Source organism: Ahaetulla prasina, chromosome 8 (assembly GCF_028640845.1).
Source record: "Ahaetulla prasina isolate Xishuangbanna chromosome 8, ASM2864084v1, whole genome shotgun sequence".
Classification (NCBI taxonomy): domain Eukaryota; kingdom Metazoa; phylum Chordata; class Lepidosauria; order Squamata; family Colubridae; genus Ahaetulla; species Ahaetulla prasina.
This window is the reverse complement of record NC_080546.1, coordinates 25,247,254-25,267,744: the sequence shown is the minus strand read 5'-3', so window position 1 is coordinate 25,267,744 and position 20,491 is coordinate 25,247,254. Positions and strand designations below refer to the sequence as shown.

Sequence of the window (20,491 nt, the reverse complement as noted above, 5' to 3'; positions counted from 1 at the left end):
TGCAAGAACTAGTCCAGGTAATAGTTCAGCAGTCAACTCTGACTCAAAGGCACAAACAAATAAACAAACCTCTACATCATAGATTTCATGGAAACAGGGAATCACCAAATACTTCTCCATATTAGCGATTGTATTTCTTGCATTTACTAAGTGAAATAAGTACACTGGTTTACTAAATATAGAGCAGGGCACCTAAATCTCAAAGCAGAAATTGCACTGCAATGGAATTAAGATGGCTTAGAAAAAAAGCAACACAAACAATGGGCATGAAATATAGTGGTGTTAATAACTCTGAAAACTTCTAGATATTGAAGTGTAAGGTATTAGATTTTTACATGGCCATTCCTTTTGACTGTACTGTTACAAAATAATTTTGCCAAAGTAGTCAATGAATAATATAAATTTGTTTTCTAGTGAAAAGAAGTTTAAGCATGGCAGACCTTTGTCTGATTTTCATAGGTTTTTAATATGAAGCATGGTTCTTATTTGGCTATTTCTTTCTGGTATGAATTCGATGATGTCACTCAAGAAGGCCATGGGAAATGGTTAATTATGAATTTTCCTTTGTGGTGGGAAATCTTTCAAATAAGAAAGACAGTTTAGTTTTTATATCAGCTTGATTTTGACAGTTTTTAATCTTGAGCAAAATCTAGTTTTAATAACATATATTCTTGCTATTGATGGAGCTCTTGGTCTATTTTTAATTTATAAATGTTTCACAGAAACTCCATTCATTCATAACTTGTTTAATTTGCAAATACAAAGCATGTTTTGTTCTAATAGGTGGGGGCAACATGCTTAGGTTTTTACTACTTAAGGTTTTAGGGATTTATTCTAGAGGAAAATGTCAGAATGACAGTTCAGTGTTTTAAAAATCAAAATAAGTAACTATGCACAAAAAATGCAAATATGCCCAAATTTTGTTGTGTGCACAGTTGGCTTACAGTAAGCCAGCACATAAAACAGTTGACATATAACAACTTTTGTCCACTCAGTCTTTTAGGTAATACTAAATAAATTTGTTCCTTCTAAAAGAAAATGGTTTGGTGAGATGAGTGCAGCGGTGGGATTCAGCCAGTTCGCACCACTTCGGGAGAACCGGTTGTTAACTGTCTGAGCAGTTTGGCAAACTGGTTGTTGGAAGAAATCATTAGGGCAGAGAACTGGTTGTTAAATTACTTGAATCCCACCACTGGATGAGTGGCTATATAAATTCAATTATTTTATGCTATTAATAATAATGGTGACAATATTTTAATAATAGTAAAAAATAAAATTATCTATTTATAAATTATTGAAAGACTTCAGTTGCAATCTTATAGAATTACATAAACCAATAGTAAATCTGGAGTTTTATTATTAAGGACTGTGGGACAAAACTCTTGTTTGCGCATATCATTAAAAGTCAATCCATATTTAGACAACTTCAGTGATTATTTCTTCTTAATAAAAAATTGGCCAAATGTTTTTAATACTCTGAAAAGTTCAACGACTGGATTCTGACAGATAATATTGGTTTCCTTGTTTTGCTTTTTAAGTAAAAGCACTAGTTGATTTTTATTGCATAATTATTACATGGGATAGATTTAAAGGATTAAATCTGAATATCAAAATATAATTTCTCCATAGCACAGAACATTAAGAGTTCAGTCAACCAAGAACTGCTCCTTGGCAACTACTGCAACAGTTAATTAAAATCCTGTTGAATTACAGAACTATTCTGGACTTAATTATTTATGCATTGAAACTCTTGTAGTTTCTAGAATGAAGAAATACAAAGAAAGTATTTATCCATTCATCCAAATGAAATATTATGGATATTGGTAGAAATATATTTGTGTTTACCACTATAAATTCTATTCTTACGCTGATCTTTTTACCTCAAAGATATATTCTACTAAAGTTTAGATAGGAAATGTATAATTAATTTTTGAAAATAAACAAGAAAGCTCCCTTATCAGTTAAAGCAAATATCTATCATATTGGCCACTCCTTTTCAAATTTTCAGTCAGACATCCTTCTGAACGCCTGAAAAACTTTTAATTGGAAATGTTAATGTCAGTGACTGAAACAGGTATGGTACTGACGTATGCACAAAATGCATAGGATGGATACACACAAGCAAACACAGACACAGACACGCAGATACACACACACATACAGAGCAATAGCACTTAGACTTGTACATCCACTCCATAGTGTTTTAGAGCATTCTCTAAGTGGTTTACAGAGTCAGCATATTGCCCACAACAATGTGGGTCCTCATTTTACCCATCTGGTAAAGGTTGAATCAATCTTGAACCAGTCAAGATTAGTTAGTTAGTTAATTAGTTAGGATTAGGAAGTCAGTCAACTTCCTAATAGTGAAGATAATTAATCAGTGGAACCGCTTGCCATTAGAAGTTGTGGGTGCCGTTAGACCGCTTGCCATTAGAAGTTGTGGGTCACTGGAGCGTTTTAAGAAGAGACTGGTCAGTCACTTGTCTGCAATGGTATAGGGCGTCCTGCTTGAGCTGGGGATTGGGCTAAAACACCTCCAGAGTCACTTCCAGCTCTATTCTGGTTGATTGATTGATAGGATCAAACTCCTGGCTTTGGACAGAGTTAGCATGCAATACTGCATTCTAACCACTGCACCACCCACCCACCTACAAATACATAATACATACACAAAATACATACACACACACACACACACACACACACACACACACATATATATATATATATATATATATATATAGGCATACACACACACACACATATAGGCTTATATTGAGATACATTCCCAATTCCTATCTAATGAAGTGAGAAAAAAATTACAATTTAATACATCTTCTGTACAAGCAGGTGTGGAGATGAAGTATATCACTATATTAAGAGAGTAGGTGCATATAAGAAAACTCAGCTGTATGCTGCAGTTGTCCAAAATACCTTTCAAAATTCTCTCAGATTGTATTATTTTCCTAGACAAAGACGCCATCAGTCAAGCTGCTTCAATTCCACCAACATGACAATACTACATAGAAGCTCACTAATAACTTGGGCTGTTCACTTTCTCTTCAACAGTTCCTGTATTGGAATTCTGACAGTCAAAAGCACTGGCTTTGGATGCTTCTACTGCTACCTACAGAATGGAACTCAAAACCTGAAATCAGATCTCTCTTTCTATTCTTCTTGATCATCAAACATAATCTATAGCAGTGATGGCTAACCTTTTCCGGACCGAGTGCCCAAAGTGCAGCTGAAGCCCCAAAAGGCAATGCGCATGCACCCCCGCACACAAACCCTGCACAAGCATTCATAGCCCCTGCATGTGCCGCACCCCCGGCAGGCATGCATGCATGCCCCCCACCCCCTTCACATGCATGGCAGAGACCCAAAGATCAGCTGGCTGGCGGGAGGCACATGTTCATGTGCGGCAGAACTGAATTGGGGTGATGGCTCGCATGCCTACAGAATAGGCGCTGTGTGCCACCTCTGGCACACTTGCCATAGGTTCGCCATAATGGATCTATAGTCTCTCAGATAACTTCCTGGGACTATTGGCTTGTATCTGAATTTAAGGACCTTTCCTATTATTTCTTTTGAAGCTCTTTAAGCTTCTCCTCAGCTTTGCATTACAATTCTCCTGACCTTCTATTACAATCCATATTGTATTCTGAGCAATCTGATATTATGTGGGTTATTTGGCTTCATTAATTCTAATCATGGCTATATGGGTTAATCAATAATGTATATCCCTTCAGAAACGTAATCCTTAAAGAAACTGTCCCACAGTATTTTAATGATAGCTCAAACTATTAGACAACAGAGAGAACAAGATCAATTTTATAGAATTGATCATTAATAGGTGATCAATTCTATACAGTAGGGTGTATGCATGTGTAGGCAATAATGGCAATCATTATTTGAAACTTAGCCATATAATGAAAATAGCTATTCATTGCCTCAAGACTGATAATATACAGAAAAATCAAACTTGTATAGTAAATCCTAGTTACTAATGTAGATAAATACAATATTTCAGGCTGCATATAGCTGTCAGGCATGACATCTGATATGGGTGCAAATGTCTTCATATTCAGAAATGCAAGTTACAAACAAGTATTAAATAAGTATTAAAAAATCCAATAAAATAATATATTTTATTTATATGCATATTAATTTTATATACTGTATATATTTATAAAAACTAAAAAAATATAAAAATTAAACCCAATAAAATCTTTAAAAAGGTAAAAGGAATCTAAAAGGAGGGCTAGGAGCAATGGACAGCTGTAGAGGGAGCAAACTAGATCTTCCACAATACAAAACATTTTAGAACGACAAATAAAGTGCTCAGTAAAACTGGTTTATGGCACAGGTCATCTTCTATCACACCGAACCTAGCAACATTATATGTTGTAGCAGGGTCGGGTATCTGAAAACAGCAGGAAAATATCCAATTATGCCACCTGCAGTAATGGTGAAATGAAGCAGCGTCAGTGTCTCCATATTGCAGACACTGGAGAAGTACTTGTATTGGTGCTTCCAGAAGATGTCCAGAGTCACAGGGCCAGAGTGTCTCCATTATGCGATCTCCTTATATCAGCCTTCAGGGATAGCTGAGGTGAGTGCATGACATTGTGCTCTACAAAGATTAGGAGCTTCAAGACTAGTTGAACATGCCCTAAGGGAGGCAGAGGATCTGTTGGGTTGACTGGCAATAAAGATCAAAGATCTGGTTAGGTCCAACTGGCACTCTGTCTTTGTGTGTTTCTGATGAAAAGTAGGAAGGGAATGAATTTATGCATACAGTTGTATATATTGTTCTACAGAGGAATTATTGAGTCTGTCATCTGCACCTCTATAACTGTCTGGTTTGGTTCTGCAACCCAACAAGACAGACCCAGACTTCAGAGGATAATTAGAACTGCAGAAAAAACTATGGCTACCAACCTGCCTTCCACCAAGGACCTGTATATTGCACGAGTCAAAAAGAGGGCTGTGAAAATATTTACAGACCCTCACATCCTGGACATAAACTGTTTCAACTCCTACCCTCAAAACAACGCTATAGAGCACTGCACACCAGAACAACTAGACACTAGAACAGTTTCTTCCCAAATGCCATCACTCTGCTAAACAAATAATTCCCTCAACACTGCCAAACTATTGACTAAATCTGCATTATTAATCTTCTCATCGTTCCCATCACCAATCTCTTTCCACTTATGACTGTATGACTGTAACTTTGTTGCTTGTATCCTTATGATTTATATTGATATTGATTGTTTCTGATTGCTTATTTGTACCCTATGACTATCATTAAGTGTTGTACCTTAGAATTCTTGATGAACGTATCTTTTTTTTAATGTACACATTCTATTCTATTCTATTCTATTCTGTTTTATTCTATTCTATTCTGTTCTATTCTATTCTATTCTACAGTTGTATATATAGCCAGCCATATGTGACAGTAGCTTGTTTATGAAAGAGAACAGTTTGTGTATGACATTAATATAGTAAATAGGGTGTTTTAAAGCTAATATATTTGAATTAGTCATTAATAATTATTTTACATATGGATTTTTTCTGACGGCCCTGACTTGTTTCGGAACATGACTTTGCACACATAGACATACAACACATAAAACCACACATGCACGTATGCATAAAACACATAAAACCACATAAAACACATAAAACCACACATGCACGTATGCATATATCTAGCAATGAACTAGGGTTCTGTGAAACTTAAACTGGGTTTTGGCTAAACTTCCAGATTAACATTGATACTGGAGATTACTCAGCATTTTTATCTGTCTTAAAAATTTTTTCCTGTCCACACTTCCTTCAGGAGCTGCATTTACTGTAAATCTAAAGATCTTTATTTCACATTAAAATGATACAACATGCATAGACTTCTGTTTCAGGAGACAGTGCTGATTTTTCCCCCAAATTTTATCTACTGGCCCTTTTTTGTAACTATGTTTCTTGGCTGAAAAACAATATAAAACAAGATAAGTTTGACGTGTATTATACTTGTGACATTTATCTTCATGAATGGAGGGAGAAACAGTAACTCAAGTGTGGCATAACCATTAGTGAAATATTCTGTCACTGCCTCTCCTGTGAACTGAAGATGGATGTCATAAAAGATGAGTCATAATGTGTAAAGCTATACAGAAAAGAACAGAAGCTTAAAAAAAAGAAAAGCCAGAAGCAGCCACATTATTATTGTAAGAAAACCCAAAATCCATCCCTGTGGGAGAGCCAATTTGCATGTTAGGTGGAACTGCCAGTGTATGCTTTACTATAAGTATTTGAAAAGGCTCGGGAACAAGTGAATATTTGGAGCATTTTGTTTTTTATTTATTCAATAAGTAAAATTTTGTAAAAAAATTTAGTAAAATAATTTTAAGTAAAATAGATGACTTCACGGACTGCATCAAGAGGACAAAGAATCTGATTATGAAGAAAATATGGAGATTATTAGCATTATTCCCCCTCCTTCCCTCCCCGACTATGGATTGAACATTAATGGCTGATCCGATGCTGCTAGAGCTGGCTGGTACAGTATCTGTCACTCAGCAGATAGTGAAATTAATTTATCCTGTAAGGTGAGACATTGCATATGGTGTTCTAGTTTTCAGCATATGTGCGTTTCAAAGACAAAGAACCCGTTAACAGAAATGGTTCAGGAGGTTTCCAACATTTCACTTCATACTATCTTGAATCCAAAAATTGACAGTTTCCAAGATAATTGCAGAAACCAAGTTGTTTCCTGGCTAGACAAGTAAAATATTTCATTCGGTTCCAGCAGACAAATATTATTTTGCCATTTTAGATTGCTCCACAGGTTATTTAGGTTGCCTGATCTGATGATTTTAAGAAGATAATTGCTGACCTTTGGAATAAAGATCTAATACTGATGTTAACTGGATGTCTCAGAGCATGCTAGTCCCATTCCAATCCTTAACCCAGGGGTGTCCAAACTTGGTCTCTTTAAGACTTGTGGACTTCAGTTCCCAGAGTTCCTCAGCCAGCTTTGCTGGCTGAGGGACTCTGGGAGTTGAAGTCCACAAGTCTTAAGGGACCAAGTTTGGACACCCCTGCCTTAACCTTTCAACCCCACAAAACGACCCCAAATTACAAATTGGGTGATAAATTGAACCATTTAGTGGGATGGCATGGGGAGAAGGCTTCTTATCCTTACTCTTACCTTCTTTGAAAAAGAAAAAAATTGTGCTACTCAGATATTCGGACATTTTACCTTCAAATTTTGCAATGGGCTGTTGAAGTTTGAGAGCAGCTTCTGGATGCTCAACTAGTTCAAGATGATTGCTTTGCAAACCCTCATTATTGTATTGCATAACAATTCTTCACATGATTTCATCTGTCATAATCCACATCCTAAACTGGGAGATTTAAAGTAGAAATCCCATGGAGGGTTCCAATTAGGACAACTTGTTAAGTGCACTCATAAATGGACACAAGGATAATGCTCAATGTTAACTTAGCAGAGTGGTGCCTAAAATCATGCCGTTAGACTTCTTCAAAGAAAAGAAAATTCAGGCACATTCACAAAAGTGGGAGAGGTATTTATTCCTGAAGAATTGATTTCAGCAAGAATGGAAAAAGTAAACAATGATAAATGTGAAAGTAAAAAGCTGTAGAAAATAAATAAATTAGTGATGAGAAACTTTTTCAGAGCTGTTGGGTTGCATTTTGTTTCATATAGACCTCACTTAGAAACCACAATGGGGAGCGACAACTCCATCACTAAGCAGAAAAATTGCACAACCCTGACAGCCTTACAATGTCACTTCCAATTCAGTCACTAAGCGAGACTGTCACTTGGTCTTTTACTTCTGCATTCCCTCATGAATTCTATTTGTTGGAAGCCAGTTGCGAAGCATGCAAATGGCAATCATATAATTTCAGGACACTGTGATGATTGTAAATGCGAAAATTGGTTGCAAAGCTGCTTTATTTCTTATACTGTTGTAATTCAAACAGTCCCTAAGTAAGGCATGGACTGCCTGTAGCCTCTAAGTGTTGTGGGGGGGCATCTCTTGACACAGTGGTCCTTGACTGAATCCCAGGGCATGAATCATGGTTTTAGGGAGAGGCTTAGCATGACTTGCAAAGAAGAGAATGAGATTATCTGCTGTGCTGCAATCAATTAAGCCCACACCAGCTCTATTTTTGTGGAATTGAAATTCAACAGTCCCACTTCCAAACTGCTGTCTGAGTAGGAGTTAACTAATCCTTATCTCTTCTGCGATCTAGATGACATTGTAGATACTGTAAACGCTGTGAAACTGAGATTTCCTTAGACCACTTTTATTGCAAGTTTAATTGTTACCTTAGTACAGGTAGTTTTTGATTTACAACGGTTAGTTTAGTGATTGTTCGAAGGTACAATGGCACTGAAAAAATGACATGTTTTTCATATTTATGACCATTGTTGCAACATCCCCATGGTCACATTCTTGACGAACATATCTTTTCTTTTACGTACACTGAGAGCATATGCACCGAGACAAATTCCTTGTGTGTCCAATCACACTTGGCCAATAAAAAATTCTATTCTATTCTATTCTATTCTATTCTATTCTATTCTATTCTATTCTATTCTATTCTATTCTATTCTATTCAGAACCTTGGCAACTGACTCATATTTATGACGGTTGCGGTGTTCCGGGGTCTTGTGATTCACCTTTTGCAACTTTCTGACAAATAAAGTCAGTGGGGCAGCCAGATTCACATAACAACCATGTTACTAAGTTAAAAACTGCAGTGATTCACTTAGCAAATGTTGCAAGAAAGACCTTAATTTCTGTTCCTGAGTGAGACATTTGTTAAGTGAATTGGGGCAAAATCAACTTAAGAAATGTGTCCCTTAGGAACATAAATTTTGGCACAATTGTGGTAGTACATCGAGGACTACCTATATCTGTACAGAGCAGAGGGAAAATGAAATACGTAGAGTGTCAACATTCCAGAAGAAACCCCAATTCCAAGTAAAAACTCTGAAGCAAGCATTTTTCAGAGTTCTATTTACTAGAATAGGTAAACTGGCACATCTGGGAAAACCCGAATCTGAGAGGTCCAGATTTTCCCTCAGAAATCAAAGACCCCAAAATCATCCCCTCACTCCTCAGTCTATCCCGTGCTCCAATCGCCAACTGTCCCATCTCGAGACAGCACTCCGACCACACCTTCTCCAGATGCGGGATTGGCCTGACCTTGACTGACAGAAAGAATGCTATTATGTCTAAAGATAACCCCTCTTCTAAATCCCCCCTCCTACTTTCCCACACATGAGAAGGTGGCAGCATGGAAGCTTCCGGCCTAATATGGTTCCAAAGCTGAAACAGAGCTTTTCTAAATTTGTGTGCTAGTCACACTAAAAATATTACTCTCAAGGGAGAAAAAAAGAAGAAAAGATAGATAGTAAAGCAGAAGTTGATAGCCCCCCCCCCCAACTGATCTCAGAACTTCAAAATGAGAGTCACTGGCCTCTTAAAACCTGTTGATTGTCTAGGCCTTATAAAATAAAAACATGAATAAATCAAATAAATTTTTTCTCCAGATTTATTTTCAAGGTATAAAAGCACTCAGTTACACGATTTGCTGCTAAATGTTAGAAAATAATTGGAATGAAATCTCTAGTATTCTCCTGGGTCAAGTTCACATATAAGATGTCAACCATTATTGACTCAAAGTATAAAGTCCACCCGAGTGGTAATATATTTGATTTTGTTTTTTTGTTTTTATTTTACTTTAGATATTTGAAAGCGTAACCAAGAAAAAAGAAAAGAAAGGAGCAAAAAAGAATTAGAAAATACAAAATATTTGAAACTGAGTAAAAATGTTAAAAGTTACATACAAAAATATCTTATATCAATTTTGAATTTTAAAACTGTTATTAAAATCAAAGAACTAACCAATTTCTAGCAGAAGCTGGAAATCTTCAGTTAGAATAATTAATTTAGAAGAAGAATTTAGGAATTTCTAGCTAAGCTGAAAAAACCTCTGTCCTTATTATAAATCAGGTGAGATATAGTTGGAGTAACAGAAAACAGAGTTAGAAGGAACCTTGGAGGTCTTCTAGCCCAACCCTCTATTCAAGCATGAGACCCAGACGCCATACCAGTGATGGCGAACCTTTTCAGCACCAAGTGCCCAAAATGGAACACACGTGCATGTGTGGAGTGCCGGCAACCTGAAGACCAGCTTGCCAGCGGACACATGCCTGTTTTTTGGCTGTTTTTCAGCCCATTTCCAGGCCATTTTTCGTCCTGAAAAATGGCCCGAAAAGGACTGCAAACCGTTCCAAAAAGGCCCTGAAAAGGGCCTGAAAAATGGCCTGTTTGGGGGATGTTTTTGGGGCCATTTTCCAGCACTTTGGCACCTGTGAAGACCAGCTGGCCGGAAACCAGAAGAGCAGCTGGCAATGGCGCATGTGTCCACAGAGAGGGCTCTGCGTGCCACCTCTGGCACATGTGCCATAGGTTCGCCATCACGATATCGTATCAGGCAAAAGAGTGTTCAATCTCTTCTTAAAATCCTCCAGTAATGGAGCACCTACAACTTCTGGAGGCAAGCACTGGTTAATTGTTCTCATTGTAATATTCTGAAGGTCATACATATTTCACAAGAAGAGTCCTCCACTCCTCTGTTCACAACAGAATACCTTATACCACCAGACTTGAAATTTTGGGCTTAGACAACTTAGAACTTCGCCATCTTCGGTCCGGTCCGAATAAAATTATCTGCTACAATGTTCTACCTGTCAATGACTACTTCAGCTTCAACCACAATACACAAGCATACAATAGATACAAACTTATGGTAAGCTGCGCCAAACTTGATTGCAGAAAATACGATTTCAGTAACAGAGTGGTCAATGCCTGGAATGCACTACCTGACTCTGTGGTTTCTTCCCCAAACCCCCAAAACTTTAAGCTTAGACTGTCTACTGTCGACCTCACCCCATTCCTAAGAGGTCTTTAAGGGGCATGCATAAGCACACCAACATGCCTACCTTCCCTGCCCTAATGTCCCCATTTATTCATATCCATTTCATCTATTCATAATTATGTTTATACTTATATCTGTTATCTAATACATGCTTGATGAAAATAAATAAATAAATAACCAAAAAAGGTAGGGAAAAATATGCTTCATTCTGTAGTGAATCATTTCCCACAATTAATGAGTTTTATGACTTTGCTACCCAATACAAAAATATTATTATTTAAGTAAACATTGAATTTCTACAAGAACGTTTTGTTACCAAAATTTTGGTAACAAGAATTTTTAATTGAACTATGTATTTTGGCAATTGATGTAGGCATAATATAACAAATGAAAACATCTTGAACCAATTTTTTTTTTGAATACATATTTGCAGTAAATATAATATTCATCATCCATCAGTATTCTCAATACTGACAGTTGACCTGTTTAGATTTTGCATTTATTTAACATACAGATTTTGACTTGTTTAGTTTCTGCAACATATTTATCATAAATTGGTAATAATTTAAATATAAGGCCCAACAAGGGTTTTGAATTTTATAAACTTTTAACTTTCAGTCAGGTGTCTCAGTTTCTCACTTTAGTTTTTAATTCCCTTTGAATTACATTACTAATTTGAAGATATAGGAACATGGCAAAACAGACTGACCCTGGGTTGTCAACGAAGACATAGTGCTACATGCTTATTTTTTTTTTCCAGACTATATGCTGAATATATTTACACTGAGGGAGGCAACATTGGAAGAAGATGACATTACTTTGATATTAATGACACTACCCTAATGCTGTAGCTGACTGTGCAAATGAGTTTCAAGTTCTGGTAATGAAAGTCAAGGAGCCCAATGAAGCAATGGAATGAAAATTAAATAACTCAAGACTTATTTATTCATCCGTGCGGGACTGGCTTCGTGATTTTTAAATTTTTAAATTTTATATTTTTAGAGAGTTTAATTTTAATAGGATATTGTTTTATATCTCAGCCCATATATAATAAGTTTTTTAATTGTTGTTTTAATTGTATATTGTTCTATTTTTTATTATGGCTGTGAACCGCCCTGAGTTCTTCGGGAGAAGGGCGGTATAAAAATCTAATAAATAAATAAAATAAATAAATAAATAAATAAATACCAAGAAGAACAAACTAATGACAATAAGTACAGCTACCGGTGTTATGGCAATGGACACGCTGAAATTATGAATAGCTTTTGCCCTTTTGAATGGACCTTCAACAATAAAGTACCCAGCAGTTAAGAACCACATCACAGACTAGCACTTATTAAGGTTGCAATGAAGGCCTTGGGAAATATGATGGTGTGAGGTGTTTATAACTACAAAAATAAGAACTGGAAATGATTTTCCTAGTGATACTCAATGGAAGTGATACTCTATGAAAGTTATACTTTATGAAAGTCCCTTATTCTGAAGTGGCAGGTACCAGAGTATTAGTGTGGCAAAGATGCTAATTATATCCTGGTTTGAACAGGTGGGACTTTACACACCCCACATGAAAAACCATCATGAGGCAACCCTTGGACATCTGGAAAAAGTCTCCCTCATGCCTCAAGATAACTATACTGCAGAAATATATAAGAGCAGTTCAAACTTTCACTATTGAGCAAAACCAGTCACAAAAAAGATATGTAGGCAAAGGCCATTATAGGAGGAAAAAAAGGAAGAAATGTGTGTGTGTATGTGTACAGTATGTATATACATACACATACATACACACACACATTATATGGAGAAAATAATGACATCCATATGAACATAAAAATGTGCAGTTGTTAATATTTGGGCCAAGAGCTAACATTTAAAGTTGAGTTGAAATTCCTCAAAAGAAGGTTTCTCCACTTTCCTCAGGATATTTTTATTTTTATTCAGTCCCCTAAAAAACAGTGTGCTAATTTTATGTCCAATAATGTTATTCTTTCATGTTTTGGTGGGGGCGAAACAGATAACATTTCTTCCCCAGATCACCACCACTGGAAATATGTGAGCGGTAAAATATAAATTAAAAATGACACACTTTTTCTTTTAAAAGCAAGCAATGCTAGTGATGAATATATCTCCGGAAAAGTCCTACCCAATCTGGTACTCATCAGGTGTGTTGTATTTGATCTTCCATAATCCCCAGCCAGTATGACTTGATGTTGTGTTCAATGGAAGATTACAAGAGTTAAAGTTAAAAATACTTGCAGTACCCTAAACTGGAGCAAGTTACAATTAATTATTTCTTTTCCTCTTGGGGAGAATTGGAGAGTTGGGGATGGAATTTCCCCTTCCTTCTCCTTTTTTTGGGGGGCCTCTGAATAAATAAGATTTAATTAATTTAAGCAGCCATATCTACATCGATTTGCTGAAATTAGGAAAACTTGGCCTGATTAATGCTTTATTTCAAAATTGAAAGAAAATAAAATTCATAGTAATATTGTCGCCTTATATTCATAATTAAAGGTCTTGCTAAATCTCCTAATTCAGAATATGTAACCTATCTATAATTGACAACCCTCCAGTGCTTAATCAAATTCTAATTCATAAATGAATAACAGAGATGGTGGCGTTATGAAAAACCTGTTAAGTGTCAAAATCAGTCATGCAGATTATGCTGCTTTGTGATCCTTATTTTTCTGTTAAATTAAGGCACACTAAATAATTCTAAAACAACTCAAAATAGTCAAAACAATATTTAGAAAGAGAAGATTAAAAGACATAGAATGATTGCATACATTTCAATAAAGAAAAATTAAGTCCCAAACTTGAGTTTTTGATGCTTCTGGAAAATATATTGTTACAACAAATTTCACTTTTCTAGTAGTGATGGGGCAGATAATATATGTTGGCCAAGCCTGCCCTCCCCTACTTTTCACTTGCAGTTTCTTCTTTTCCCCCCTGCCTCCTATAATCTCAGTATATTACCCCATTAACAATCTTTTTAAAAAAATAATGGATATCCTTAGAAGACTAGCAGACCCAATCTCTCTCTGACATCTCAATTAAGTTAGGGAGAGTCGACATTTCAAGTAAAGTTTTGGTTCAATAGACAAGGGTCTCCAACCTTGGCAACTTTAAGACTTGTGGACTTCAACTATCCAGCATTCCTCAGCCAGCCAAGCTGGCTGAGGACCTCTGAGAGTTGAAGTCCACAAGTCTTAAAGTTGCCAAGGTTGGAGACCCCTGCAATAGACCATTCTGTACTTCTAATGTGTGTCCTGTCTATCAAAAGACCACAGAGGTTCAGATCTCTAAACATTCATTTACAATTCACTCCCATTGTACTAATTCAGAATTATGTCTTGGTAAGCATTGATCTCCTCCTGGTGACAGCTACACCAACTGCATCACCCACCTGAACTGCCAGCCATTGTTATTCTTCTTGGTAGATAGGATCCTTTGCCACAGAGCTGGTCTGCCAAAGGAGAGCCTCCCCAACTTGTGTAACAGAAGGAGGATGCACAAGCTGAGTAGCCGCTGTTCATGTTATCACTTGCTGCATTCACTTCCTCACAGACTCCCTTCTAGCTAATGCTCAAGGGGGAAGTTTGCCTTCCTGTTGTAATGAAACTGCTCCCCCAGGAGCTTAGGGTGTTGTGATCTGGCCTGTGGTTTGTTTGGTTTCCTCTCTCCAGGCTGAAAAAACCCAAAATGTAACCTATGAAGGATATAGAAATGTTTATGCATATAATGAAGGTAGCAGAATGATCACTGAGTGCCAACTTTGGGCCGAATTCACATTGATGAGAGGTATGAATCAGTGGTGATATTCAATTTTTTTTACTACCGGTTCCTTGGGCATGGCTTGTTTGGTGGGCGCGGCTTGGTGGTCATGTGACTGGGTGGGCGTGGCTGGTTGGTCATAATTTTAGTTCCCCACAAGGATTCCTGCATCCGGACCTTTTGCAATCTCCCAAAGGATCATAGGAAACCAGATTCCATACAGCTCTGAACCAGTAAGGCAAACCAAATACAAGTGGTCCTCGATTAATGGCCGGTTGCTTAGCAAGTGTTCAAATTTATGACTGACCTCCCCAGAGCTACTTGACCTATTTTTGAAATTTTGGCAATCATGCACACACACACACACACACAGGACCAGTTACAGCATCCCACACAATCATGTGACTGAGGTTTTCTATGTTTTTTGCCAGTTTCCAACAATTTCTATTTAAAAATGCCCATTGGAGAAAATGGACTTGTTTAACAACCACAGTGTTCGCTTAATGACCACAAGGTTCACTTATGACCATGGCGTTTGCCTAACTCAGGGGTCTGCAACCTTAAACACTCAAAGAGCCATTTTTCTATTTTCTTTTAAACAGATATCTCTCTCTCTCTGTCTCTCTTTCCTCCCACTCTCCCTTTCTCGCTCTCATCTCTTTCTCCCTCTCTCTCTGTCATCTCCTCTCTCTTTTTCTCTGTCATCTCTTTCTCTTTCTTTCTCCCTCTCCCTCTCATCTCTCCCTCTCTCTTTCTCTCTCTCATCTCCTATCACTCATCTCTCTCTCTTTCTCTCTCTCTCTGTCTTGTGTCTCTCTGTGTCTCTTCTCTCTCCTTCTCCCTCTCCCTCTTGTCTCTCTTTCCCTTCCCCCCTCTTCTCTCTCTCTTTCCCTCTATCCCTTCCCCCTCTCTCTCTCTCTTTCCCTCTATCCCTTCCCCCTCTCTCTCTGTCCATGGGGGGCGAGAATGGAACCTCTGAACTAGTGCTGGGTGGTGGGAATCTGACATCTGGAGGCTGACAAGCCACGTACTGACCAGATGGGGGCAATCCCACAGTCTTCCCCAAAATAACAGATGTTTTGACGTTTGCTAGCGCTTTTGGTGAGGAGGGAGAGAAGCGCGGTGCAAGGATGCTTGGCAGTATCAGATGGGCAGCGAGCACTTTGCAAATTCTAAGAGGGGTCGAGCCTCCTCACTCACAACATCTTCACCTGAAGGCATCGCTGGCAGCCACTTTTGTTTGACGGCCCTGACTTGTTTTGGAACATGGCTTTGCGCACGTAGACATACAACACATAAAACCACACATCCACGTATGCATATATCTAACAGTGAATCTGCCATTCAACTAACTCTGCTTCATATACTGGTAGCACCTAGCATGAAATGTACCAGCTAGTCATTCCAATAATCATTTCTATTTTTAGTGTGTCTACCAGACCTTGTATTGAAGATTAGGAAGTTACTATTTTACTTCCCCCTACCTTCCTTTGAAACAAATAAAAAATTATATATATATATATATATTCGTAGGTTTTCACAGGTATATGTATGCAGGTTTTGGTATGTTTGGGTCTTTTCCTATGTTCTTATTTGTTCTTATGCTCACAAAGCCAAAAAATTCCAGCCTGAAGATGATGGGTATGAAGATGATGGGTGAGATCTCATCGAAACGTTGCCTACATACTTTCAATCTTACACGGGAAAAGACCCAAACATACCAAAACATGTATGTATGTATGTAGGTCTTTGGTTATTCGGGTTTTTTCCCGCGTAAAATTGGAAGTGTCTTGGCAACATTTCAACGAAATCTCATTCGTCATCTTCAGGCTTCAGCTTCGTGCTTCTGGGAGCTGTCTAACGAAGCTGAAGCCTGAAGATGACGAATGAGACTTCATCGACTTCGTCGAAACGTCGCCAAGACACTTCCAATTTTACGCGGGAGAAAACCCGAATAACCAAAGACCTACATACAAACACCCGCGAAAACCTCAGAAAACGTGTGTGTGTGTGTGTGTGTGTGTGTGTGCACGTGTGTGTGTGTATGTATGTATGTATATATGTATATATATTGAAGTAGTGTTGTTGCAGGTGGAATGAGAAAGCCTTACTTATTTCTGTCTGTTCTGTCATGCCTTTTTTTTTCATATATATAACCTGCAGTGGCTGAAACAGATAAAAACTGAGCATGCCATGAAAAAACCAGAAGGGTTTGTCCAGGGGTGCTATTCAGGAGGTTTTGACAGGTTCTGGAGAACCGGTAGTGGAAATTTTGAGTAGTTTGGAGAACTGGCAAATACCACCTCTGGCTGGCCCCAGAGTGGGGTGGGAATGGAAATTTTGCAACATCCTTCCCCCAGGAGTGGGGAGGGAATGGGGATTTTGCAGTATCCTTCCCCTGGAGTGGGGTGGGAATGGAGATTTAGCAGTATCCTTTCCCTACCACGCCCACCAAGCTACAGCACACCAACCAAGCCACACCCACAGAACTGGTAGTAAAAAAAATTGAATTCCCTCACTGGGTTGGTCTTTTCATTGGATTTTCTAGGAATTAATCTCAATCATAGATGTTGGAAGAGATAGTTAACTTTCAAAAAATTTGATTGGTGGGTAATTATTTGGCTGAAGAAAATTACCCCAAACAAACCAGTTCTGTCTGATGTGTTAACCTGTTTAGGAATAACTGTTTGGGTCCTTTACTTTGGGTAACTTTTTACACAATTGTTATTCCCCCACCCTCGAGTGTTTTGGAAGCAGTAATTCCACTCTGACATTCCATTGCATCTTTTTTTTCTTTTATAGAATAGAATAGAATAGAATAGAATTTTATTGGCCAAGTGTGATTGGAAACACAAGGAATTTGTCTTGGTGCATATGCTCTCAGTGTACATAAAAGAAAAGATACGTTCATCAAGGTACAACAATTACAACACAATTGATGGTCAATATATCAATATAAATCATAAGGATTGCCAGCAACAAGTTATAGTCATACAGTCATAAGTGGAAAGAGATTGGTGATGGGAACTATGAAATGATTAATAGTAGTGCAGATTCAGTAAATAGTCTGACAGTGTTGATGGAATTATTTGTTTAGCAGAGTGATGGCCTTCGGGAAAAAACTGTCAAGCTAAAGATTTATCAAGCTAAAGATTCCCCCACTCTTAAGTCTAACATAATGCCTTGCAATTTTTCAATAAGATTGTGCAAATTCTATGCAAGAATGCCAATGGACAACTCTTATTTTTTTTAAATCATTGCAACTACTGTATTCCAAAGGGATATATGATGAATCAAAACAATTTACAATAAAACATTCCTACATTTTAAAAAAAAAAAAGCTAAACAAGCTAAAGATCAATAATGACTTTGAGCAGCCATCCAAAGTTAGCAAAGTTTTCATCTTTGCAAAGTTTGTATCCTCAGTGCTGGATACTTGCAATGTTTTACAATTAAAAGCTGACTCAAGATGGTACCAGTTTTGAATGCAATTGGGTCATGATGTAAATTGAGCATACTGTACACTTGTGTACAGTATGCTGTCTACTATCCAAATCTGAAAAGCAAGCACTTCAGTACAGTCAGATTGAACCTAACCCTCTCCTTGAAGTAGCGGTTTATTGAAAGATGAAATCTCTCATTTATATTCTGAATATACAGTCTCATGTGTTTTCCCTGCTTATTATTTTTGGTGTGAATTCATAATTGGACTGAGATGAATTCAGCTGACATAGCAGAACATAGGGATACATCATCCTGCACGTAATTCATATTTTTTTTAAGTGAGTTTCTTTTTGGCTGCAAAAGACTATGAAGAATCTCCTCTATAGGAAAAAAATGCCCTTCCTTTTCTTAGAAACTACCTTTCATTTGTAGTAATAAAATTTTCCCCTTTTCTTTTATGCTATTCATAAAACAGGCTTTACTCTCTGATGGTTTGGGTCTTCTATCAGCTATCTGGGTTTGTTCTAATCATTTCTTCTTCTTCAACAATTTATTGCACGCCTTTAATATCTTTTCCTCATTTAGTGGAATGTGCGTGATTTTTAAACAAGCTGTGCTTTTAATTTTATTTTACAAAGAGTTGGAATTGATAGAAGAAGAAAAAGTTCTTTCTATGATTATGTATAAAAAAATAGTTTCCTATTAATCTATGGCAACCAACTATGAGCTGTCTAACATAATGCCTTGCAATTTTTCAATAAGATTGTGCAAATTCTATGCAAGAATGCCAATGGACAGCAGAAACATCATTTGGGCTTCAGATAAGGCAGCTTCTACAGTAAGGTGGCTCAGGGGCTAGGACGTTGAACTTGTGGATCGAAAGGTCGGCAGCTCAGCGGTTCAAATCCCTAGTGCTGCCGTGTAATGGGGTGAGCTCCCATTACTTGTCCCAGCTTCTGCCAACCTAGCAGTTTCGAAAGCACATAAAAATGCAAGTAGAAAAAATAGGGACCACCTGTGGTGGGAAGGTAACAGCGTTCCGTGCGCCTTTGGCATTGAGTCATGCCGGCCACATGACCACGGAGACGTCTTCGGACAGCGCTGGCTCTTCGGCTTTGAAACGGAGATGAGCACCGCCCCCTAGAGTCGGCAACGACTAGCATGTATGTGCGAGGGGAACCTTTACCTTTACCTTAAGATATACAGTCTTTTTCAAATCTTGAAGATTACTTTTAATTGAGTGTACTGGTTTGTCTTCTTACTGGTTTATACCCAGAGAGACATGAATGTGTCCATTTTGAATTTATATTTTTAACAATACATAAAACTAATAATATTTTGTATACATTTTTCCAATCTCCATTCATGTTCTTGTATTCTTTTTTCTAAAACATATTTTTGGAAGCGACGTTCTCTCAATGCTTTCTCTCAATGTTCTTTTTTTTCTGCTAACAATTCCAGTTACATAGACTTAGCTCAACTGGAGAACTGTATCATAGATTTAGGTAAGTGTGAATGTTGGGGTATATTCAACATTGATTTAATAAGTAGAGTTTTAATTAAGACGTCTTCTCCCTGCCCTACCCGTGGTTCTCTTTAAAAAACAAAGTCTACAACTCTTTTTAAAATGCATCAAATTTGTCAGGTTTATTCATTATCAAACCTTATAAAATCAGAATATTGATATTTACAAAGAGTTAGAGGATCTAACATGATTATCAGGTTGTAGAGTTGCTTTTGCTACACTTCAAAGAAAAAGAGGGGGGGAAAAAACCACAGAAATTTCAAGGTTAGATGCCCATTAATAATGTAATTTGGATAGCTGTACTTTTCAAACCATTATGGATTTTATTAATCCAATAATCAAGCATAGCAGGACTGAAGGTTCTTGCTCCATATTATCCCAGAATAAATGTTTATCACTGCAATTCAGTTTAAATATACTGCCCTATTTATTATATGTAGCTGTAGCTGTAGCTGTAGCTTTAGATGTAGATGTAGATGTATGTATATATATGGCTGCCCATCTAAAATATGAACTCTGGCCAGCAACAATCAATAAAATTTATTTATTTATTTATTTATTTATTTATTTATTTATTTATTTATTTATTTATTTATTTATTTATATTTCATACTTCTTAACTACCCATCTCCCTCAGAAAATAAAATAAAGTTATATTATTAATAAAGTTGTAGTATTAATAAAGTTGTAGTATTATACTGTATTGTACCCTATTGCACTGCATTGTATTGCATTGTATTCTATATAAACTAACCAGGATTCACAGTTAAA

At 37.1% G+C, this 20,491-nt stretch overlaps 1 protein-coding gene across 2 annotated transcripts in view; it reads right to left on the bottom strand.

The window, feature by feature from the left end:
* The window catches only part of BANK1 (B cell scaffold protein with ankyrin repeats 1), a 213,993-nt gene extending 199,497 nt beyond the window's left edge, over positions 1 to 14,496 (bottom strand). For both annotated transcript variants that reach the window (XM_058193544.1, XM_058193545.1), the window contains exon 1: positions 14,384 to 14,496. In XM_058193544.1, coding sequence (XP_058049527.1) covers positions 14,384 to 14,399 — 16 coding nt within the window. In that variant the 5' untranslated portion in view covers positions 14,400 to 14,496. The remainder of the gene's footprint in view (positions 1 to 14,383) is intronic.
* Positions 14,497 to 20,491: the final 5,995 nt, after the last annotated feature.